This window comes from Dendrobates tinctorius, unplaced genomic scaffold (genome assembly GCF_039654945.1).
Source record: "Dendrobates tinctorius isolate UK_male_01 unplaced genomic scaffold, ASM3965494v1 ptg000159l, whole genome shotgun sequence".
Taxonomy (NCBI): Eukaryota; Metazoa; Chordata; class Amphibia; order Anura; family Dendrobatidae; genus Dendrobates; species Dendrobates tinctorius.
Window position 1 is genome coordinate 11,173,294 of NW_027361826.1, and position 25,878 is coordinate 11,199,171.

The window sequence follows — 25,878 nt, forward strand, 5'->3', positions numbered from 1 at the left end:
CTGTAGGACCGTTAGTGTCCATACAGCCGTGGAGACCAGGCTCCAGTTCTTGCGCTCTCACTGTGAGGGAGCTCTCCTTTCCTAGCTCAACCTCCAGCTTCTCTCTCCACGTCTGCACACTTCACCCTCCGCAGACTAACTGACTACTCCTTCCTCTTGGCCCTCAGAGAGCACTCCTCCCCTTAATCCTGGTTCAGAGTTTCCCCTGCTGGCCTGGAGTGGAACTGTGTTGCATGCATAGATTGACTGCGAGAGAGACCCATCATTGCCTCCAAGCCTGGCATTACCCTCCTCTGGAGGAAGGCAAAGCCACTGTGGCGGCCATACTCCTGGGGGGCGCCACACTATCACATTGCATGGGTTCAAACGTTCGCTCAAAAGGTGGCAGCGCCTCCCATGTTGTTTTACGTTCACGTAAACGCCGATCAACTTGAATGGCTAATGACATAGAATCATCAAGACCAGAGGGGACAGGAAATTCCACCATAACATCTTTTACGGTTTCTGCCAAACCCTTCCGAAAGAGCGCTGCTAAGGCACTGTCATTCCATGTATTAAGGACCGCCCACTTTTGGAATTTTTGACAGTATAACTCTGCAGAATCTTGACCCTGGTTCAATGCCAATAGGGTTTTCTCAGCTTGATCAATAGCATTAGGTTCATCATACAACAACCTCAAGGCTTGAAAAAATGCGTCCACATTAGTCAGAATAGGATCTCCAGGTGTCAGAGAAAAAGCCCAATCCTGGGGATCGCCGCGCAGCAAGGAGATGACAATTTTAACCTGCTGCACAGAGCTCCCCGATGAGTTAGGCTTCAAGGCAAGAAATTTAATTTAAAATTATTCTTAAAATTCAAAAATTTAGACCAATCCCCAGAAAACTCATCAGGAGTAGGAATTTTTGGTTCAACAGCAGATGATTGAGCGAGATAGGCGGAAATTCCCCGCACTTCAGCAGCAAGCTGCTCAACACGATCAGACAATTGCTTAATCTCCATTAAAGAAAAAAAATTCCTCCTACGGCCCCAGAGAAAAAGAGGAAAAAAAAAAAATAAAAAATATATATATGTATATATATATATATATATATATATATGTATATATGTATATATATATATATATATATATATATATATATATATATATATATATATATATGTGTATATATATATATATATATACACTCACTGGCCACTTTATTAGGTACACCATGCTAGTAAGGGGTTGGACCCCCTTTTGCCTTCAGAACTGCCTCAATTCTTCGTGGCAGAGATTCAACAAGGTGCTGGAAGCATTCCTCAGAGATTTTGGACCATATTGACATGATGGCATCACACAGTTGGCGCAGATTTGTCGGCTGCACATCCCTGATGCGAATCTCCCGTTCCACCACATCCCAAAGATGCTCTATTGGATTGAGATCTGGTGACTGAGGAGGCCATTTGAGTACAGTAAACTCATTGTCATGTTCAAGAAACCAATCTGAGATGATTCGAGCTTTATGACATGGCGCATTATCCTGCTGAAAGTAGCCATCAGATGTTGGGTACATTGTGGTCATAAAGGGATGGACATGGTCAGCAACAATACTCAGGTAGGCTGTGGCGTTGCAACGATGCTCAATTGGTACCAAGGGGCCCAAAGAGTGCCCAGAAAAAATTCCCCACACCATGACACCACCACCACCAGCCTGAACCGTTGATACAAGGCAGGATGGATCCATGCTTTCATGTTGTTTACGCCAAATTCTGACCCTACCATCCGAATGTCGCAGCAGAAATCGAGACTCATCAGACCAGGCAACGTTTTTCCAATCTTCTACTGTCCAATTTCGATGAGCTTGTGTAAATTGTAGCCTCAGTTTCCTGTTCTTAGCTGAGAGGAGTGGTACCCAGTGTGGTCTTCTGCTGCTGTAGCCCATCTGCCTCAAAGTTCGACGCACTGTGCGTTCAGAGATGCTCTTCTGCCTACCTTGGTTGTAACGGGTGGCAATTTGAGTCACTGTTGCCTTTCTATCAGCTCGAACCAGTCTGCCCATTCTCCTCTGACCTCTGGCATCAACATGGCATTTCCGGCCACAGAACTGCCGCTCACTGGATTTTTTTTCTTTTTCGGACCATTCTCTGTAAACCCTAGAGATGGTTGTGCGTGAAAATCCCAGTAGATCAGCAGTTTCTGAAATTCTCAGACCAGCCCTTCTGGCACCGACAATCATGCCACGTTCAAAGGCACTCAAATCACCTTTCTTCCCCATACTGATGCTCGGTTTGAACTGCAGGAGATTGTCTTGACCATGTCTACATGCCTAAATGCACTGAGTTGCCGCCATGTGATTGGCTGATTAGAAATTAAGTCTTAACACACAGTTGGACAGGTGTACCTAATAAAGTGGCCAGTGAGTGTGTATATATATATATATATATATATATATATATATATATTTTTTTTTTTTTATTTTTTTTTATTATATATATATATATATATATATATATATATATATATAATAAAAATTGACACTTTTTTTCTTTACAACTCTCTCCTGCTTTTGAGTACCCTAGAATCTGCGGTTTAGGCTGGTGATTCTGTTATGATAGGGTCACAGAGGAGGAAAGCAAGACCAAGCTAAGGCACAGGCAACCAGAGAGGTTGATGATTAAGCGGATTGCAGACCCCTGATCCTATCCACACAACTAGCAGTAGCCGTGGAGCGTACCTATGATGATCCTAGACGCCTCGACACAGCCGGAGAACTAAATAAGCCTAAAGCAAGAAAGAGGAAATCTAAACTGCCCCAGAGCAGACCCCAAAGGAATAGATAGCCCCCAAACATATATTGTCGGTGAGACACAAGATGAAAACACAAACGCAGGTAGGAAAATAGACTGAGCAAACGATGGGGCCCACACTGACTAGACAGGACAGGAAAGGAAAGACTCTGTCTGCACTCACACAAAAAACCCTGCAAAAAATGCCCAACACGTGTGATAGAAAAATACTGAAGTCACTAGACTTCTCCCACTATATCAGCACTCTGGTATATTCTGAAAGCAGAGCAAAAAGAGACCAAGCTAATAAGGGACAAAAACAAACTGGCACAAGCAGTAACATAAGGATGGAAATTCAGCACAGCCCCAGGCGGGCCTGGCTGACCACACAAAAACTGAAATAGACAAAGCCTGATCAAATGTGAACTATAGCATAAGAACACTTAGCTTGAGCATGCAGGGACTGAGCTGGAAACTAAGACCTCAGGAGGCAGGAAAAAATCACCAGCAGGGATAGAGGGAGTCAGCTGTCTTAAATCCAGTCAGAAAATCCAGATCTCCAGTCATCCTCATTATCAGGTGGCAGGCCTCTGTTAATTAGATCAGCTCCATTACCTCTAGTAACCACCAGAGGGAGCCTGGAAAGAGAACTCGCGACCCCTCTGTCAATATAACCAGCTCCACTACCTTCACTAGTAACCAGAGGTAGGCCAGAAAGCGAATTCACAGCACTTCAGTGACCTGCCTCCTATTTTAATATTGTAGTTAATATTGTGGGCTTTGAAAAAAAGTTTTACCTCCAACAATTTTGTGCCTGCGCAGTAGCATCTGTCACTTACGGAAAATTGCTACTGCGCATGCGCCGCCGCCACCTTGCTAGAGCCAATTTTTTTTCCCCAACAAAACGGTGCCATGGTGGAGCATGCGCTTTAGCATCTATCTGCAAGTGATGCTCGTAATGTGTGCAAACCCTGTGGGCAGGGCTTGTACAGTTTGAGATCACCACTTGCAGATAGATGCAACTGCTCATGTGCTGCCAGAGGTGCCATTTTGTTGGATCAAAAAAAAATCCTAATAACAGGTTCGTTTTAAATATTGATTTCTTACCTTCGCATCTGGATTTTCTTCCACCAAACTGCAGAGCTTTGAGCGACTAGCCCGGTGAGAAATTTCACCAAGATATTGTGGCTATGGAGAAAAGATATCAAGGAAAATGGAATCTATCAATGCTTGCAGATTACTGTTGGACAGCTGTAAAAGATGATCCAATGTTCATCACGGTGTGGTCAGAAATTGTTCTAGGAAAAACCTGGTGGAACACTCAGTTAGTAGAGAAGTTGAAGAAGGCCTGCATAAAAGTTAATTGGTCAATTTGAAATTTTGTTAGTCGTAACTAGAGATGAGCGAATATCTTCGGCTCCCTCCTTATTCGGCAAGCTATAGCGCTTACCGAACAAGCTGCTGTGGGAATCTGGATACCTGGAGCTCTCCTGATGATTAGCTGTTCAGCGTCGCAGCTGCATGTGTCGCGGCTGTGTTACAGTGACAACACATGCATGGAGAGCCTGTTTGTTGGGTTCTCCATACATGTGTTGTGCCTGTCACTTGTAAGTTTGTTTAGTTGGTCTTGTGTTTTTGTGGGACTTGCGACAAGGGAATGTTAGGTCCCTGGGTATCTAATATAGGAAAAGGAACCCTTTGGTTATAGAGCTGCTGAGCCTGTGGGTTACGACTGGGAGTAATTATAGTTTATTGTGTTTTTTTAGAATCACCAGATTTTGTCGCTTCATGGACCTTACCAAGTTTGCAAGTTTACTTTATGGCTAAACTGTTAATGTTGTAATGTATTTGTTATAATAAAAGCTGCTGTAGCCAAATTATCCAACCTAAAGTGTAAGCATTTTATTGAAGGGAGGGGATAGTTGGGAAGTAGGGAATGTAAAGTAAGGGGTGGGTGAAGTCGGGTTTTGACTACTGAGAGATCTACAATACCAAAGTAAAGGGTGGTCAAACCAACTATTGATTTTATTTACATTTCTTTTTTGTTCATTCACTTTCAATGTTGTTAGTTGATTCAAATAAACTATTAACATACATTTCTGTATTTGAAAGCATTCTTACTTTTCAGTATTTTTTCCACAACTGTCTAAATCTTTTGTACAGTAACGTAGGTCAAACAAAACCTCTATAGGCCAGGACAAACTCTATTATTATCTCATGAATATGTAATGTTCATTGAAACTATGGCATTGAAGATTTTTTCATCCAGATGTAATGATAGCTGCATTGGTATTAATGGGATGTTTGCTCTGTGTTTAGGCTCATGGTGTGCTTAACATACGATTGTCTAACTGGAAAGAACAGATTGATGCAAGCAGAGTTCAGGTGGGTTCAGCGTCTCAGAATTATACATCTGGTCAACAAATGACTAGCCCACGGGACATAACAAATAGGGTAGGTTCTTTTACAACAAGCAACATTTTAGATTAAAGGCCCCTTTACATTTAGCGATGCACCAGCGATCCCGACCACGGTACGACCCGGTCAGGACCGCTGGTGCATCGCTAAATGGTCGCTAGTGAGCTGCCAAACAGGCAGATCTCACAGCAATGCAGCAGCGATACAGCGGTCGTTACTTACCTTTCACATACAGCGATCCTGACGTCCTCCCGCCCGCGTCCACACATAACTCGTCGGCGCCAGCAGGAAGCCCAGCAGGAGGCACCCGATGAGAAATGGAGCCGCGCGATCAGCAACAGACAGCGGGGGAGCCGGTCGGAGGTAAGTATCACACATAGCGATATCGCTGCTGCGTCACCAAATCGGTGATGCTTTAGTGATATTGCTTGTGATATTGCTATGTGTAAAACCCCCTTAACTTCCAATCAGTTTTTAACTATGTGCATTTTTGCTACGCAGAAAAAATGCAGCGTGTTAAAGTTTCAACAAAGTAATGGTTTTACGCTGCATAAAAAAAGTACAGTGGTCATTAGATTTCTATTAATCCTATCCACTTTACTGGAACTGTAAGATGGTGTGTTGTTTGCGCAGCAAAAATTTGTGGCATCAAAAATCACCAAAAACTCATATTGTGGGAACTTAATCTTGTACAGCTGTTTTGATGTGGAGTACACTGGCCTCATCAGGTTTAAGTGATCTATTAAATAATAAATGCAGAATGTGTTGTGAAATCTGATGACAAATCCCCTTTAATAGACTCCAAATAGGTATCCCTGTGAACTGTATCTAAAAGTTAAGCGAAAAGTTATGTCCATTGATGTTTTTTTCTTTTGTTTCTTCTGTTTAAAAGAGACAAATGGAACATAGACACGGAATTAGTATCGTGTGTGTTGCTGTTTCATATGGAAACACTGATTTTTTTTAATGGATCTGACTGGTATCCATTTGCTGCTATTGTTTAGAAACTTGTGACAAAGTCACTGGTAAAGTGCTGGAGGGGAGATATGTTTCATTGCGCTTAATGGCGTCAGTGATGTAAAACCCAGAGATTTTCCTCCAACATGGTTAGCAGCTTACTTGTTTAATGTGCTGTGTTTTTTGTGGACAAACATAGAGCGGGTGGGAGGTTGTCCACCTTATCTCCACCCCACAGCGTGGTCTGGGGCTTAAATAGCTGGCCTCCAGAGGCAGCAGTGTGCATTGTCTGGAGAGGAAACACTCCAGAGAAGTGGTTGTGCTGGAACTAACTTGAACCGTATGTGTTCTGCTAACAGTGAGCGGGAGGAGCACCGCTCTTAGAAGGACTTTGTTTTGTGCTACCATTTTGTCTTGTTTTTCTGTTTTTCCCAGAGGGCTGTATTTGTTTTGCTTCAGCTTGGTTTTTGCTGCCTATAATAAACCAAAGCTAGTTCTTAAAGAGACAGTGTTCCCGTGTCTACCTCCATGGCCCCCTGAGTGAGCCGATCTACCACAACATAATAAAAAGTCCTGCACGCAGAACTTTGTCCTCCATTCCAAAAACTAACCACAAGCAGGAACCCAACTGATCTCACATAAATCAATGAGACACCTCTGCTTCAGTTTGAAAAAGAATTGCACAGGATCCAAATTCCATTTTTCTGTTCTAAACTGAATGAACAAACGGAACGGATAAATGCACATGTGAACACAGTCTATGGCGCCCGTGACATATTATACTTGAAGTCTTTCCTGCATTCACTAGATTTTCAATATGTAAATAATGTACATTCCAGGTGACATCGATAGGTATGTTTACACTTGGCACATTTGCCATGGATTTTTCCACAAAGTACCTGTATCAAAATTTGCATGTTATATGCAGATGCAACTGTAGATTTTGGTGCAGACTTGCTGCAGAATTCACTTTTTGCATTGCCAGAATTAAAATGAACAAACTCCATATTTTATAATCCACACCATGTTTGAATTGGAAAACTACATTTTCATCAATGCATAGATAAGATTTGTAGGAATGTCCTCTCTTCAGCTGTCACTGTAATACGACTTACAGCATGCAAATCTGCATCATAAGTCATCGGCAAGTCTACTATGTGTGAATATATTCAAAAAGTAGATAATTTAAAAAAATCAAGAATATTTACTTTTGTATGTATTACCTAAATATTACAGGGAACCTGTCATTGTCAAAAGCTATTTACCTACAGGTAATTAGCATTATAGTGCTGTCAGTCCGCCTTACTTAAAAGTACTGTTATCAAGAGAAAATGAACTTTATTCCTCCCGGGACCACCGGCTTTCAGTCATAGTCGTGCTCTGCTTCAGACGCTGACCACTGCATTGTGAGCAATGGCTGCATGCACGCCCAGAAACTTTGAATGACAGCTTGCTCTGCTGAGATGAGGCTCAGAGCAAGCTGTCAATCAAAGTGGCAGGGTGTGCTTACATCTACCGCTCGCTGTGTACCGAGCGGTGACTGCAAACGCTCTGGGTATGCGTCTATGACGGAAAGGAAGTTTGGTCAGTGCTAACTGTACAAACCAAGTACAGGCGCTCGGTGCATCATGGCGTGGCCAAACAATTAAATGCACCTTCCCACCTACTTGTTATCCATCTATCCCCGACCTTTTCTGTCTTTATAAAGCCAAAGCTGTCAATCAAAGAAGAGGGGTAGGGTGAAGATAGAGAGAAAATAATAGGTGGGAAGCTGCACTTAAATGTTTGGCCACACCAAGGGTGCACCCAGGATCTGTACTTTGAAAACTGGTGGCTCCCAAGAGAATAAAGCTCATTTTGTCCCAGGCGCCATGATTTCAGTAAGGTGCCTGGACAGCTTTGTAACACTATTAGCATTTGGGAAAATGACAAGTTTTCTTTAATGGACAATATTCTCAAATACATGTTTCTTTATCATTAAGACTGCAAGATCTGTAGTGGATGTTGTATCCATGGTCACTCGTCAAGAACAGAATAATATGAGAGGTCCTGTTGAACATGCTACAAGAGGTCTGCATAGAATACCGTCTAATGGTAGGTCAAACACGTTAATTTCTGGCCTTATTCTTTTCTGCCTGAACATATTAAAAAGTTTTTCACTCTCTTTTTTGTTTAGGAACTTTAGGCAGTAGTCGTTCTCGTTCTAATTCCTTTGGTGAAGTAGCAGTAGCTGCAGTTGCAGCAGCAGCGAATGCTGGAAATAGGAAGGTCCAGGCCATTGTAGACCATAAACCAGGGGGAAACCCTACCATGCTGCAGTTTTCAAAAGGCAATGTGATCACTTTACTGGTGTCAGAAGCTCGTAATGGTTGGCTGTATGGAAAACTCGACGCTCTCTCCACGTAAGTGAGGTTTAACAACAATGTACATAGGTCCATTTTGTGTATTGTAGCACTGAGCTCAATTACTGATCTATCAGCTGTTGGAATGATAACATGGTTACATTGTGTCCTGATAGACACGTGTCCCGTATCAATGGAGCAACAGTTGACCATCCGCACTGCCTCTCCTTACCAAGTCTATGGGACTGATGAAGATTGCACTTAGTGCAGCACTTAGCTCAATGTCAGGTTCATAAACTCGATTGTGGAACCTCTTGGTGGGGTTACGCGGTGGGCCTCCGAAGGAGCTGACAGCTGTTTTGCCAACTGAAATTTAAATCTCTGAACCATTACTGTAACTAACTCCATGTTTCTTGGGATTGACTCTCCACCTCTCGCTCAACTCAGGAACAGAAAACAGGCACAGGATATTTCCAAAACTTTCTTTATTGCATCTTCATTGAAAAGTTACAAAGAAGTTTCAACTGCAAATAGCCTTTTTTCATGTGAACATTAAAGGGAATAGATTCCATTTATGAAAAACAACTTCAGAATACATGTAGAACATCAACAGAGCTATTTGTCCTGGTTGCACCCCATTAATAAGGCAATTAAAAACAACCATAGTAATTCATTAGGTATAACGATCTACCCCACTTGATGACATCGGTATTGTAACCAGCATATCTCAAGGTCAATCAACATTTAACTCAAATTGAAGCACAGTTGACTCTCAGAGAACACACTAGGCATCTCTTCCCTCACCAGCAGGCAGCCTAATTGTACTACAACAGTCCTTAAAGTAATATTCCCCACTTGTTTATACACTAGTAGCCATATCAACATGGGTTAAATACTGTTAAAACATGAATTACAAAAGCAACAATTTTCACAAAATACATAAAATAGCAAAAATGAACCAAACAACTATGTTAAGTTATATTTTATACCAGGACTGCAGTAAATACAATCATAAATCTTGTAAAGATACAGTATAAGATCATTAGGGTTACTATGCACATAAATAATATTGTGCCAGCTGTAGGCATTCCCCCCACATACTCCTCCATACTTACATCTAGGACTTGCAGAACTACCACTTCTTTTTACATCTGTAATGTAAAGGTCGCCATGACCTCTTGTTTGTAACTTTCCAATGATGATGAAATAAAGGAATAATTGGAAAGATCTGTTTTCTGTTCCTGAGATATTTTTCCAGACTCCACCAAGAAAACGTGTATTACAGTGGATGGAGCGGAATAAGCCTATTGGAATAACATCTCCTGCTGGAACAGTAGATTGGGATTTGGAATGTTAAAATCAAACATACCCAATCCTTTCCCAGAACATCTGCAATTAGGGAACAATTCCCCCTATGGATTATATTGTTGTATAATTGTGCTGAATTCAGCAGGATTAGTTGACTTTTATCTAATGTAGATGACCCTTCTAAAGCACTTTAGATAACTTGGCTAAACCATCGTTCTTCTGGCAGCTATCTTGGCCGTCTCTCTTAAAATTGCTCACTTTGCCGAGCGCTCCAGTGTTCTCTATGAGAGAGTCACTGACCGACATGTCTGCTGGCGGCTCATCTCTTAAGAACAAAAGAAATCTGAAATCAGACATGTTGGGTCTAAAGTGCCTGAACCTTTTGTTCTCAACAAGACAACAGAAAAGAAAAATCGACCATAATGTCCACTCAAATAATTTTTATTATACCTCTGGTTAAAAATGTAATAGAGCATGTAAAGTCAATACACAGCAGAATAGGATGCAACAACTAGGAAGGATATATACAAAGTATTCTGTAATGTCGCTATAACAAAGGCTGCAATGTAAAATTACCATACATACATCCAGATTTAAAGTGACAAATGCAAGTGCTATGCTGAAAAATATATTGCCAAAATTCCCTGAATATATTAGGTATGTAATGCCAAACAAAGTGACCTGTGCAAGTGCTTATTCAAAAAAACACACATAAACCTAGTACTATCACAACAAAGTGACATTTGCACTATTTTTCAAAAAAATCTTAAGCAACTTATTGCTATCACAGCATAAACAAAATAAAAAATAATAAAATCCAAAAGTAATAGTAATACAAGCAACATTTATTAGATAATGTGCCAGGAGGTGCATGTATATACGTGTACTAGTGGTATAATCAAGTAAAAACAGAGTATAAAAAATATATAAAGCTCGATGTGGGTGTGTATGTATGCATGTCAGGGATTGGCATCCGTACCGTCGCAGCTACAGCCACAAAATTTGGCACGGTCGCACGTCTGGACCCCGAGATCGTCATAGGCTATGTTGTGAGGTGAAATTTTAACCCCGCGCGTTCCAATTCACCAAACAATTTTGTCCTTATCTACATAATGGGGAAAAAGTGAAAGGAAAAGTGTTGGAGGCAAATTGACAGCTGCCAGATGTGAACAAGGGGGACTTAACCCCTTAAGCCCCAAGGGTGGTTTGCACGTTCATGACCGGGCCAATTTTTACAATTCTGACCACTGTCCCTTTATGAGGTAATAACTCTGAAACGCTTCCATGGATCCCGGTGATTCTAACATTGTTTTCTCATGACATATTGTACTTCATGTTAGTGGTAAAATTTCATTCAAATAACTTGCGTTTATTTGTGAAAAAAATGGAAATTTGGCGAAAATTTTGAAAATTTCGCAATTTTCCAACTTTGAATTTTCATGCCCTTAAATCACAGAGATACAGCACACAAAAATCTTGATAAGTAACATTTCCCACATGTTTACTTTACATCAGCACAATTTTGGAACCAAAATTTTTTTTTTTAGGAAGTTATAAGGGTTAAAAATTGACCAGCGATTTCTCATTTTTGCCACACCATTTTATTTTTACGGACCACATCACATTTGAAGCCACTTTGCGGGGTCTATATGATAGAAAACACCCAAAAGTGACACCATCCTAAAAACTGCACCCCTTAAGGTTCTCAAAACCACATTCAAGAAGTTTATTAACCCTTTAGGTGCGTCACAGGAATTTTTTGAATATTTAAAAAAAAAATGAACATTTAACTTTTTTTCACAAAAAAAATACTTCAGGTTCAATTTTTTTTATTTTACCAAGGGTAACAGGAGAAATTGGACTGCAAAAGTTATTGTGCAATTTGTCCTGAGTACGCTGATACCTGATATGTGGGGGGGAACCACTGTTTCGGCGCATGGCAGAGCTCAGAAGGGAGGGAGCGCCGTTTGACTTTTTCAATGCAAAATTGGCTGGAATTCAGATCAGACGTCATGTCGCGTTTGGAGAGCCCCTGATGTACCTAAACAGTGGAAACCCCCCACAAGTGACCCCATTTTGGAAATTAGACCCCCCAAGGAACTTATCTAGATATGAGGTGAGAACTTTGAACCCCCAAGGGCTTCACAGAAGTTTATAACGTACAGTGGTACCATTAAAAAATCAAATTTTTTCCACAAAAATGATATTTTCACCCCAATTTTTATTTTCCCAAGGGTACAGGACCCTAAAAGCTATTGTGCAATTTGTCCTGAGTACGCTGATACCACACATGTGGGGGTAAACCACTATTTGGGCGCATGGCAGAGCTCGGAAGGGAAGCAGTGCCATTTGACTTTTTTGGCTGGAATTGAGATCGGACACCATGTCGCGTTTGGAAAGCCCCTGATGTACCAAAACAGTGGAAACCCCCCACAAATGACACCATTTTGGAAATTATACCCCCCAAGGAACTTATCTAGATGTGTGGTGAGAACTTTGAACCCCCCAGTGCTTCACAGAAGTTTATAATGCCTTGGCGTGAAAATAAAAAAATCGTATTTTTTCCACAAACATGATCAATTAGTCCCCAATTTTTTTTATTTTCCCAAGGGTAACAGGAGAAATTGGACCCCAAAAGTTGTTGTCCAATTTGTCCTGAGTACGCTGATACCCCATATGTGGGAGAAAACTACTGTATGGGCACACGTCGGGGCTCGGAAGGGAAGTAGTGACGTTTTGGAATGTAGACTTTGATGGAATGGTCTGCGGGTGTCATGTGTGTTTGGAGAGCCCCTGATGTACCTAAACTATTGAAGCTCCCCACAAGTGACCCCATATTGGAAACTAGATCCCCTAAGGAACTTATCTAGATGTGTGGTGAGCACTTTGAACCCCCAAGTGATTCACAGAAGTTTATAACGCCCGGGCGTGAAAATAAAAAAATCATTTTTTTCCACAAAAATGATATTTTTGCCCCCAATTTTTTATTTTCCTAAGGGTAACAGGAGAAATTGAACCCCAAAAGTTGTCTTGCAATTTGTCCTGAGTAGGCGGATACCCTATATGTGGGGGTAAAACACTGTTTGGGCGCATGGCAGAGCTTGGAAGGGAAGGAGCACCATTTGACTTTTTCAACGCAGAATTGGCTGGAATTGAGATCCGACGCCATGTTGCATTTGGAGAGCACCTGATGTGCCAAAACAGTGGAAACCCCCAATTCTAACTCCAACCCTAACCCCAACACACCCCTAACCCTAATCTCAGCCCTAACCCTAGCCCTAACCCTAATGGGAAAATGGAAATAAATACATTTTCTTTTCATTTTATTATTTTTCCCTAACAAAGGGGGTGATAACGGGGGGTTTGATTTACTATTTATAGCGGGTTTTTATGTTTGGCAGCTGTCGCACGCTAAAATATGCTTTTTATTGTAAAAATAGTTTTTGCATCACCACATATTGAGAGCTATAATTTTAACCCACATATTTTGACCCACCGAGTCATGTGAGGTCTTATTTTTTGCGGGACGAGTTGACGTTTTTATTGGTACCATTTTCGGGCACGTGACATTTTTTGATCGCTTTTTATTCCGATTTTTGGGACGCAGAATGAACAAAAACCAGCGTTTCGTGAATTTCTTTTGGGGGGTGCGTTTACACCGTTCCGCGTGCGGTAAAATTGATAAAGCAGTTTTATTCTTCGGGTCAGTACGGTTACAGCGATACCTCATTTATGTCATTTTTTAATGTTTTGGCGGTTTTATGCAATGAAAACTATTTTATATAAAAAAAATGATTTTTGCATCGCTTTATTCTGCGAGCTATAACTTTTTTATTTTTTCGCTGATGACGCTGTATGGCGGCTCGTTTTTTGTGGGACAAGATGACATTTTCAGCGGTACCATGGATATTTATATGCGTCTTTTTGATCGCGCGTTATTGCACTTTTTGTTTGGCGGTATGATAATAAATCATTATTTTTTGCTTCGTTTTTTATTTTTATTTTTTAAGGGGTTCGCTAAAGGGGTTAACTAATGGGACCATTTTATAGGGCAGGTCGTTATGGACGCGGCGATACCAAATATGTGTACTTTTATTGTTTTTTTTTCTTTATTTCCAAAAAATGAATTTATTGGGGAATATTTTTTTTTTTCAAATTAATTTAGCGATTTTTTAAAAATTATTTTGACTTTTTTTTTTTTTTAACTTTATTAGGTTGTCCCAGGGGGACATCACTGTCCTGTGACAGATCGCTGATCTGTCACATCACAGATCACTGTGACAGATCAGCGATCTGTCACAGGCATAGACGCAGACTTCCTCATGCCTGCGCTTTGCAGGCGCTGAGGAAGCCAGCTCCCTGCAGGCCCCCGAATGTCCCCGTCACCATCTTGGATCCGGGGACCTGTAGGGAAAGAGACCCCTGCAGCAGCGCTGCACATTGCGCTGCTGTGGGTGGCTCAGGGAAGCACAGAGGGAGCCCCCTCCCAGCCGATGCTTCCCTTTAACCCCCGGTACACCGCGATCGTGTTTGATCGCGGTGTGCAAGGGGTTAACGTGTCAGGGGTGGTCCGTGACCACCCCTGACACATTGTGCCAGATGTCAGCTGTGATAATCAGCTGACACCCGGCCGCGATCAGCGGCGCTCACCACGTGGGCGCCGCTGATCGCTGTGATGTACTTTCCCGTCCCTGGGAATTAAGTCTCAGGGCACATGGACGGGATAGTATGTCACATGAGATTAAGGGGTTAAAGAATGAGAGCGAAGGTGCCAAAGAGTATATACCGTACAGTTGCTAAGGTGGGGCCCTGACATGGGATACTCACCACACACGGGGATATGAACACACACACAAAATGCGCCACACACTACCACGTGCTTCAACACATATACTACCCTCAGCACACATTTCACCACACATACACCAACCTCGCCACATAAAAGTCGAAACACAAAAGTCGCCACTCAATACTCACCACGCTGTCCCAGAGCTGTTTAAAAGATGAAAAATGAGCTGTGATTGGTTGCTGTCAGCAACAGTTTTCTTTGTAGACAGTTGTGGTAACTGAGGCCTATTATTCTTATCATTTCTATGGTGTTATCGTCCTTCTGTAAAGCTGGAAATAACACAATTTATTACCGTGCCAACACAGACCACCCTCTGACACAGACTGCAGGGGGAGCCCAGTATCACACAGGAGAGGATTAGATACACGGCTCAGCAGTCAGTATCACACAGGATAGGATTAGATACATGGCTCAGCAGTCAGTATCACACAGGAGATGATTATTGCAAAGGAATGGAGAGACAGAAAAGCGCAATAGGGTCTTATCCACGTTACAAAGGACCAAATGTAACAAGAAACTTTCTCATCTGGTTAGGATGAGATAGGAGCATATAGTCCGGCGGCTGCTGCAGATCCACAAGTCCTCAAGGACGAGAAGTAATCATGTATTCAGTGGGAATTTGTAGTTAAAATCCAGGAGAGAGATGTCTTGAATTCTTTATTCAACGCGTTTCAGGGGTCTCATGCCCCCTTCATCAGGAAATACCACACAGATGTACAGGCATCACAAGTATATATAGTTCTGAGAGGACGCTGTATTTAAAATAATATATATCACACAGGATAGGATTAGATACACAGCTCAGCAGTCAGTATCACACAGGATAGGATTAGATACGCAGCTTAGCACACAGTGTCACACAGAATAGGATTAGATACACGGCTCAGCAGTCAGTATCACACAGGATAGGATTAGGTACTCGGCTCAGCAGTCGGTATCACACAGGATAGGATTAGATACACAGCTCAGCAGTCAGTATCACACAGGAGAGAATTTCACACATGGCTCAGCAGGCAGTATCACACAGGATAGGATTAGATACGCAGCTTAGCACACAGTATCACCACACAAAGTAGGATTAGATACACGGCTCAGCAGACAGTATCACACAGAATAGGATTAGATACACGGCTCAGCAGTCAGTATCACACAGGATAGGATTAGGTACTCGGCTCAGCAGTTGGTATCACACAGGATAGGATTAGATACACAGCTCAGCAGTCAGTATCACACAGGAGAGGATTAGACACATGGCTCAGCAGGCAGTATCACACAGGATCGGATTAGATAGCAGCTCAGCACACTGTATTACACAGAATAGTATTAGATACACGGCTCAGCACACAGTATCACACAGAATAGTATTAGATACACGTCTCAGCAGACAGCAGGGCTTTTTTGTAAAAAAAATTTGCCGGTACGCAATATTTGTCCCCGACCTCCTCTGTGCAGCCCCCGACCTCCCCTGTGCAGCCCCCGACCTCCTCTGTGCAGCCCCCGTCCGACTCTGTGCAGCCCCTGTCCTCCTCTGTTCAGCCCCGGCCTCCTCCTTCATACTCACCCTGCTGTGCCGTCACTGAACGTCCCAGGATCCTCCGTTGTCCAGCGCTGACGGCTTCCTGCCTTCAGCGGTCACATGGTACCGCTCATTAAGCTCATGAATATGCTTCCACGCCCATGGACGTCCATATTCATGAGCTTAATGAGCGGTACCATGTGACCGCTGAAAGCAGGAAGAAGCTGTCAGCGCTGGGACAAGGAGGATGCAGGGGACGTTCAGGGAGGCACGGGAGGGGTGAGTATGACTTCCCAGCCACCGGCTCCTGATGCCGCTCCCCCTCCCCCGCTAAAGCACCTTCAGATTTCCGGTACGCCGTACCGGCGCAAAAAAAGCACTGGCAGACAGTATCACAAAGTATAGGATTAGATACATGGCTCAGCAGTCAGTATCACACAGGATAGGATTAGATGCACGGTTTTTATGTGGAATATAATAATTATAATTTGTTATAGCTAACCACAGTTGGTTACTATGCCCAGGCAACGCCGGGCTCTTCAGCTAGTAAAAATATATATATGAAGGGACTCACTAGATAGTGCGGCACGTCTACTCCTGGATGGCGTCACGCTTAAACGCGCGTTGGGTAGGATCCGTTCTAACTGATGATTACCGGTCAAGTGAACAAAGCCTAAGTGTATGGTCAGGCTTACGTTAAATCTCCTTTAAAAGGGATTCTCCGGTCACCTGATATCGATGACTTATCCTAAGCATAAGTGTTCAGTATCAGTTTGGTGGGGTCCAACACTGATCAGCAGTTTTTAGCTCCGATCATGGCCGGGTGTAAACGTTGCACAGAGCAGATCAGCTCCTACTCACTTGAACAAGTAGAGATAATAAATAGATATTATATAGGACTGGCTTTACTTACTGCAACTTATCCTTATTTTTCCTCCCTTTTATCTTCATAGGACTGGCTGGTTTCCTGAGGCATATGTAAAACCTATGGATGCTGATTTTAATTCCAGGTAAGACACAGTTGATGATGTATAAAGATGGGCGCTGTTCTTATTTCAGTAATGTGTTAGAGTAATGGTTGCACCTACCGCTTCCATTTATCCTCACCTATCCTTCAGTTGACCTTGATGGACATATGTCTTTTTTTGAACCCTACTATCTATGGAGCAAAAGCAAAAAAAGAATATATCCGCAGCGCACTCTCAGTTGTAAGTGATACAGTCCACAAGAAAGACCAGAATCCGCTGACCTACATATAGTCCCAACCAGAAAAATTGATGGATAGTACAAATGTGGAAAAATTGCTCCATGCACAAAACAAAGCAACGTTTCAACCATTCAGTTTTCTCAAGCTTAGTCAGATTTTTCTTAAGCTTGAGACATAAACGTTGGTTTATGTGCATGGAGAAATAAAGGAATTTTTCCATATTTTCCACCCCTGGTGAGTGCTGTCCAACAATTTTTTGTTTGACTATGGAGCCATCCTGATGATCATGCTGTTGTAAGTATGGTTTCTATACGTGATATGCTATGATTACAGAATTAATCTGTCCATGCAGGCCCCCCATGCTGCGTAGCGCACACAGTGCCAGCGATCTCCTGGATGCTATGAACGATATCCCACAGCCGGACTACAGGCAGAATGCCGCAGATCAGAGGTTTATCCCCAAGGCTTCCAATGCAGCTCCTCCACCACCTCCAATGAATAACAGTGTGAAAGTAAGTGCAGCAGCCCTCCCGGGCTTCACACAAGGGACTGAAAGCACAATTATTAAAAACTCTGATTCAGCACATTTCATTGAATCATAGAATGTTATAGTTGGAGGGGACCTTCAGGGTCCAACCCCCTGCTTAATGCAGGAGTCACTAAACCATCCCAGACAGATGTCTGTCCAGCCTCTGTGTGAAGACTTCCATTGAAGGAGAACTCACCACCTCTCGTGGCAGCCTGTTCCACTCATTGATCACCCTCACTGACAAAAAGTTTTTTCTAATATCTAATCTGTATTTAACTGTTTCTTTATCATACTTTGCAATGACGTGGCCCATAAACACTCCAGTACTAACTAGGCCATCTTCTCTGACAATGACCCACTTAATGTAGAGACTGAGGAATATATTGTGTAACTGTCATTTTATTTTTCTAAATATTTAGTTCACATAAAAATAAGAAACTTTGTAATTTATCGTATTAGTGAAATCTGCTTCTTTCTCCTCCTGGACTGATTTTACATTCTTAAATTTCTCAATTTTCAAGTGAAATCTGCCTCTAGAAAATGCAGATTTTCCCATTACTGAGCGAGGATTTGACAGTTGGTGCTGATAAAATCCTACTACAGTAACAGTTGTTTTAGAAGAACTTGCAGCTGAATGTCTGTGTAGACCTCTAGCTCCTTCTCCATGTAATTTCTCCTTCGTCTCATTGGGGGACACAGATACTGTGGGTGTATGCTTCTGCCGTTAGGAGGCTGACACTAAGTGAAAAAAAGAGGTTAGCTCCTCCTCCGCCGTATACACCCTCGCCCCGATTGCGGGCGGAAATCAGTTTTTTGCTTAGTGTCTTTGGAGGCACACGTGTCTGTTTTTTTCCTGACTTCTTTTTTTTTTTTTGTCCATGAAGATAAGACAGGGGCGACGGATCCTATTGAAAGGGTCCGATCTCCCCAAACCAATAACGGGCGAGCACGTGTTGAGTATCGTCTCCACGTATCTTTTCCCGCACCGAGGGACATATCTGGGTTTTTTTCCCCAGACATCTATTTTTGTTTGTTATTTTATGAAGAAAAGACAGGGGCAAAGGATCCTATTGAAAGGGTCCGATTTCCCCAAACCAACAACGGGTGAGCACGTGCGAGTATCCCTCCACGTATCGCAACAAAAAAGGAAAGAAGACCACATAAAAATACACACCACCAATATATATATAATAATAACAGGAAAAGCTTTATTGACAACAATATAAATTTAAAAACACGTAAAAACAAAAAGGGAATACAATCCCCCTGTTAGTCCTGATCAATACAATAATGAAATGAGTCTCATGCATATATCATCAGCATAAATAAAGGAACAAAAAAAGGAAAAACATCCACAATAAGGTGTATCCATATGATAGATGTAAATATATAATTACAGCAAAGAGCACCTAATGGCGCACAATCCTGATCAAATCGCCCTAATGCTGGAGACTCACACAATAAGGCCTCTTTCACACATCCGGTTTTCAGCATCAGGCGCGATGCGGCGAAAAGTGTAAAAACCGGATCCGGCGCCGGTTGCCACCGGATCCGTTTTTTCCCCCATTCAGTTTCATTATTGCCGCATCGCGCCGGATACCTATGCGGCGTATCCGGTTTTTGCCTGATCCGGCAAAAACAGCCTGTCCGGCGTCTGGAAAAAACGTTCCATGTAACGTTTTTTTGCAGCGCCGGACCGGCTTTTTCCACAGCGCATGCCCGGACTCTGTGAATGTTAACCCCACAAGTGCCCGGCGAGAGAGAGAGAGATCTCTCTCTGTCACCCAGACACTTGTGAGAGATCTCTCTCGCCGGGCACTTGTGGGGTTAACACTCACAGTGTCTGGGTGAGAGAGAGAGATCTCTCTGTGGGGTTAACCCCACAAGTGCCCGGCAAGAGAGAGAGATTCTCTTGCCTGGACACTAAGTGTTAACCCCCCATGTCTCTCTCTCTCCACCCCCCTCCCCTCTCCTCCCCTCCACTCCCCTCCCCTCTCCTATCCTCTCCTCCCCTCACCTCCCTTTCAGCAGCTGTCTCATTGGCTGCCTCTGTCCTGCGGCTCCTTTAATAATGTCCGAGCCGTATCATCTCGCCGCACACACATCCGGTGTCACGGCTGCAGGCCGGATCCGGCGGCCCGGCTTTTCGCCGCACGCCGCCGGACCCCACACACCGGATGTGTGAAAGTAGCCTAAAATAGCCTTCACGTGGAAAAATACCATGGATCTCATGTCAATAACAGCTGAAGTGCCACATAGTCTAATAGAATATATAACATCCACAATACTTGAGATGAAGGTCCAGAAAAATATATGTAGACCAGCGCACAACATGTGCACAAAATGGTTCAATCCCATAAAGATGAATAAATAAATAACCGCACTGGATGCTGAGCTGCACACACAAAACCACTTAAATGAGTGGTAATAAAGTATCAAACAGGCAGATATTATTCAAGAAGCCATGATAATACCAAGTGAAAACCACACTAATGTGGATCTGCATGAAAGACGCCCCATAAATAAGTGGCAATAAGATATCAGGCAAAAAACGCTGTTGAAAAACAGCCAAGTATGCCCAGTGAATGGCAGCCCTTTCACGGTTAGAAGCAACAGCTCACATGTGAAACAGGTATAATGAAATGCATGAAAGGTCCATACCAAGGCAACAGTACAGACAGGACGGCAGAAGGGAGGAAACCCAACGCGTGTCGCCGTATCAAGACGGCTTCATCAGGGGAAGTATCCCCTGATGGGGGCATTGCTCTAGCATCACTGCGTTGAGAAACATGTGATGGTGTCTCCGCAGTGTTGGATGTTGATCTCCATGAGTTCATTTATCCTCATTTTTCACAGTCCTTTACTTGGCATTGCTCCTACTAGCCAGTTTCCTACTCCACACTGATGAGGGGCAATACCCCGAAACAGCTGTCTGTGGATGGATACCATGTTTTGGCATAGGTGGTTTCCTTCATTGGAGACTGCCCTTCCCGTGGTTGTTCCTTCCCGGTGAAAGACCTGGCTAGTCATTGCTTGCGTTGAGAAACATGTGATGGTGTCTCCGCGGCTCTTGATTTACATGTTTTTGCATATTTCCCATACGGGATGGGGGCATTGCTCTAGCATCACTGCGTTGAGAAACATGTGATGGTGTCTCCACAGTGTTGGATGTTGATCTCCATGAGTTCATTCATCCTCATTTTTCACCACCAACACTAGATGGCGGTGCTGCAAGGCGGCGGACGGTCCCTCTCCTCACCCCCTGAAGGGGTTAGACCGGGCTAGGGTGCCTGCACTGTCCAGAAACTAACCCCATCCCCTCTACCTAGTGGTTAGAGCCGGAGTCAGGTATGGAGGGCTGGGGAGGGTCCTGTGGCAGTGTTCCGGGAAGCTCCAGGCATCTTAGGAAGTGTAGGGCATTCCTCCTTCCCTCTCCTTCCTCCTCCCTCCTTCCGCCAGGCGTGGATGCCGGGTTCTGGTGGGAGGGACAGGCCCACCCCCTCCTGCGGCAGGCGGGTGGGCGGGCATGCATGCAAAATTTAGTCCCCGGCTTCAGCTGTGACTAGGCCGCGGGCGGAAGTCCCGCCTCCAGCGTGATGTCATTCCCGGCGCTGCCCCCCGGCTAGGGCGGACGCCAAACAATTTGAGCTCCCGGCTTCATGGCAGGGTAGCCCGCGACCGGGAGAGGAACGTCCCGCCCTACCCGGAGGAAAGGAGCGCGGGGCGGCGCAGCGCAGAGGCAGGAGCATGTGGGGACACAGGACGGGGTAAGTGTGACTCCGATCCAGGAGGCGCGCTGCGATTAAAGGTGGCGTTTTCCTCCTCCTCCCTTCCCCTCAACCCTCATATGAATTCGGCCTAGCAGCAATATGACCGGAAAAGGTAAATGGCGTTCCTTTATGGCACATGCATTTCTTGTGGGGTTAATTTTTCCATGAGCCAGAGCCAAAAATTATGCGAAGCCTGCGAGCACGATCGCGCCCAGGAGCCCAACCCCTGCGACCGCGACCAAGGAGTGGTCCCTATCACTGTCACAGTACGAGGGCTATCGAGTCCCTTCAGGCCCCAGATAGAGGCAGGGACAGTGGCTCGCCAGCCTTACAGGATACCTCACTAGAATCTTCGGCCTGCAGGGGCCGCTCTCACTCCAGGCAGACCCGGTGGAAGGGAATCCACGCGGTGTCGCCCAGTCCATTTGGTGCTTTGGCATCCGTAGGTCCTGCTTCTCACTCCCCGTCACCAGTGGTTGATAGCGAGCAGACCTCAGATTTCAACTCAGACGAACCCCTTGACCTGGATGCTCCGGGGTCTTGTGAGATAGTGGACAGGCTCATAGAAGCGGTCAGTCAGACCTTGAGGATGGTTCCACCGCGGCTTCAGGCCATAGGGTGGCGTTTAAGCCAGTGAAGCGGCCGCACAGAATTGTTTCCTCTCATCCTGAGTTTGAGGACATAGTGCAGCGACTCCGGGAACGACCAGGCAGGCGTTACTCGAGTCAAAAGGCACTCGAAGTAAGGTATCCATTTGCCCGGACATCCGTAAGAAATGGATGGTGTCTCCGATGGTGGATCCACCGGTGTCACGTCTAGCCACTAAAACCCTGTTATCCGTTCCTAGTGGTTCCTCTATTAAGGATCCCACGGATCGCCTCGTAGGAGCTTCTTGCTCAGTATATGAGGTGTCAGGATCAGCGCTCTCTCCCTCGTTCGCAGCAACTTGGGTAGCCAAGGCCATGATCTCATGGTCAGAATCATTGAACAGGGTCGCGCAGAAGCGAGAGCTACCTGCCGAGATATCGGAGATCGCGAGGCAGATGGCGATGGGCCTGGGACTATGTAATCAATGTGTCTTTGGATGCGGCCAATTGCTCGGCACTTGCTGCCACTAACGTAATTTCTATCAGAAGAACTCTATGGTTAAGGACATGGCGGGCTGATTGTGCTTTCAAGAGGTCCTCGACTTCTCTGCCTTATTATCAGTGCGGCCGTTCGTTTGGGGAGAAGTTGGATAAACTTATCTCTAACTCCACAGAAGGAAGGAGCGGTTTTCTTCCTCAACAAAATGTCAAACCGCCTTTTCGCCACCCTTTTCAGTCACGTTTTCGTTCTTTTCGCAACCCCGGGTGGGCCACAGCGGCCAATTCCGCTGCTTCAGGCCGCCCCAACCAGGATAGGGAGCGGCAGTTCTCATATAGAACCAACCCATTGGGGAGAATGCGAACTCAGCAGCCCAGATCGAGGGGATCCAGATCCCAAAGATAGTCAGCTAAATGAATCGAGGCGTTTTGCCATACGACACTAGCAAGGTGGGCGGCCGTCTACTCTGGCTTCGCCACGTCTGGTTCAGTGTTGCACGTGACACGTGGGTAAAGGAGTTGGTGGCCTCAGGTTACAAAATAGAATTTGTCAGGTGCCCTCTAAGACGGGTTTTTTCTTTTCTCGTCTTCCCAGGGTGGATACCCAGGCAAGGGCTCTATTAGGGGTCATCAAATCACTCCAGCACAACGGAGTCATTGTTTCCGTGCCAGAACACGAAAGAGCTCAGGGTTTCGATTCCAATCTGTTTGCGGTTCACAAAAAGGGACGGGTCTGTCAGACCTGTTTTGGACCTGAAGCTTCTGAACAAATTCGTCAGCATCAGACATTTCCGGATGGAGTCTCTCCGTTCAGTCATATCGGCCATGGGGCAGGGAGAATACTTGGCCTCAATAGATATCCAGGTCGCATATCCGCATATTCCCATTTTTTCCTCCTCATTAGAGGTTTCTACGCTTCGCCATCAATGGTCGACATTTTCAGTTCGTAGCGCTACCCTTCGGGCTAGCTACGGCTCCCAGAGTGTTCAGAAAGGTTATGACAGTTGTCCTGGCCATACTGCATTCTTGAGGCATAGTCATTTTGCCTTACCTGGACGACCTCTTGGTCAAGGGCCCTTCAATACGGGCAGGCGAGGAAAATGTCAACATCACGCTGGATACTCTTGGCCGCTTAGGGTGGTTGGTCACCGCGAAGAAGTCATCTCTTGTGCCAGCTCAGAGGATTTCCTTCTTAGGAATGACCTTTGACACTTGCCGAGGGTTGGCAATTCTCCCTCAGGAAAAGGTGCTTACTCTTCGGCAGGGAGTCTGGACACTTCGCCAACCAGTCCCTCATTCCATCCGGTCCGGGATGAGGATTCTAGGAACAATGGTGGCGGCAATAGAAGCGATATCGTTCGCCCAGTTCCATCTTCGCCCCCTGCAGTACGCCGTCTTGTCAGCCTGGGACAAGAATTCCGTTCACGCTCGATTGGCGGTGCCGGCGGTCCTCTCAAGTCAGGTAGTCACTCGGATGGTGGATAACCAGTTCCTCTCTGACCCAGGGGAAACCCTTTTCCCCAGACCATTGGTTGGTGATGACAACCAATGCCAGTCTCCTCGGCTGGGGAGCAGTGTTTCACCACCACACGACCCAGGGGCAGTGGTCCCCGCAGGAGTCTCACCTCCTGACCAAACTATTGGAGATATGGGCAATTTGGCTGGCTCTGCAACAGTTTCATCACTTTCTAGCAGGCCGCTTTGTTCGAATTCAATCAAAGTCATGACGGTGGCTTACATAAATCAGCAAGGGTGTACCCGCAGCAGAGCAACCATGCGCGAGGTAGGGCACGTTCTTCAGTGGTCCGAAGCAAACCACTCGGTGATCTCGGCAGCTCATATCCCGGGCGTGGAAAATTGGGCAGCAGACTTTCTTAGCCGTCAGGGTCTTGCGTCCGGAGAGGGATCTCTACATCCCGAAGTCTTCCAGCAGATTTGTCAACTGTGGGGAACTCCAGATGTGGATCTGTTGACTTCCAGAGTGAATGCCAAGGTGCCCACATGCGTCACTGGGGCCAGGGATCCGCAGGCAATCGCTGTGGACGCGTTGGTTCTGCCATGGAACCAGTGTCGACTCCCATATCTATTTCCCCCGCTGTCACTACTGCCGAGAGTCATCAAAAAGATCAAGATGGAAGGGGTTCCGGCGATCCTGCTGGCCCCAGACTGGTCCTGTTGAGCGTGGTACGCAGATCTAATGCAGCTGCTCGCCGACGTCCCTTGACAACTGCCGGAGTGCCCAGATCTACTTTCTCAAGTGCCGATTTGCCACTCGAACTCAGTGGCCTTGTCTTTGACGGCATGGCCATTTAATCTTGGATTCTAACCCAGGCAGGGTTTGGGAGTAAGGTGGTCACTACAATAGTTAGTGCCCGGAAGTCGGCCTCAGCACGAATTTACCACCTCACCTGGAAGATGTTCTTCGCTTGGTGTCAAGGACGCGGTGTTTCTCCGCTGAGATTCTCGATCCCCAACATCTTGGCTTTTCTCCAGTCGGGCCTAGACTTGGGTCTGGCCCCAAGTTCCCTCAGGAGACAAATATCGGCTTTATCCGTCCTGGTCCAGTGCGGAATTGCTACCAGTTTGCAGGTAAAGATTTTAATCCAGAAGACTCTCCCACTTGGTACCTCCCTATAAGGCGCCTATGGATGTCTGGGACCTTAACCTGGTCCTAGGTGTTCGGCAGGAAGCTCCATTTGAACCCCTTCAGAAGGTTTCTTTGAGGTACCTTTCCTGGAAGGTGGCGTTCCTAGTGGCCATTACTTTTGTCAGGCGGGTTTCAGAGCTGACGGCACTATCCTGCCGAGCTCCAGTCCTCGCTTTCCATAAGGATAAGGGGTGCTCAGACCAACCCCTCCTTTTCTGCCGAAAGTCGCGTCCTCTTTTCACATTAATGAAGATGTTGTTTTGCCTTCATTTTGTCCAGCACCGGTGCACTGTGTGGAGGAGGCTCTTCACACGTTAGACCTGGTAGGAGTCCTCCGAAGGTACGTGTCGCGGACGGCTCCATTTCGTCAGACGAACATGCTGTTCATGCCCCCAAAGGGCGCAGAAAGGGACTCGCTGCCTCAAGATCCACCATAGCCAGATGGTTTCGTTTGACTATTTAGGAGTCCTACCGCATTAGAGGC

The 25,878-nt window shown here is 45.0% G+C and overlaps 1 protein-coding gene across 2 annotated transcripts in view; it reads left to right on the plus strand.

Moving 5' to 3' along the window:
- Positions 1-25,878, plus strand: part of BAIAP2L2 (BAR/IMD domain containing adaptor protein 2 like 2) — a 102,605-nt gene that overhangs the window by 61,414 nt on the left and 15,313 nt on the right. For both annotated transcript variants that reach the window (XM_073549523.1, XM_073549522.1), the window contains exons 8-12: positions 5,086-5,151; positions 8,124-8,235; positions 8,318-8,543; positions 17,110-17,166; positions 17,716-17,875. In XM_073549523.1, coding sequence (XP_073405624.1) covers positions 5,086-5,151; positions 8,124-8,235; positions 8,318-8,543; positions 17,110-17,166; positions 17,716-17,875 — 621 coding nt within the window. The remainder of the gene's footprint in view (positions 1-5,085; positions 5,152-8,123; positions 8,236-8,317; positions 8,544-17,109; positions 17,167-17,715; positions 17,876-25,878) is intronic.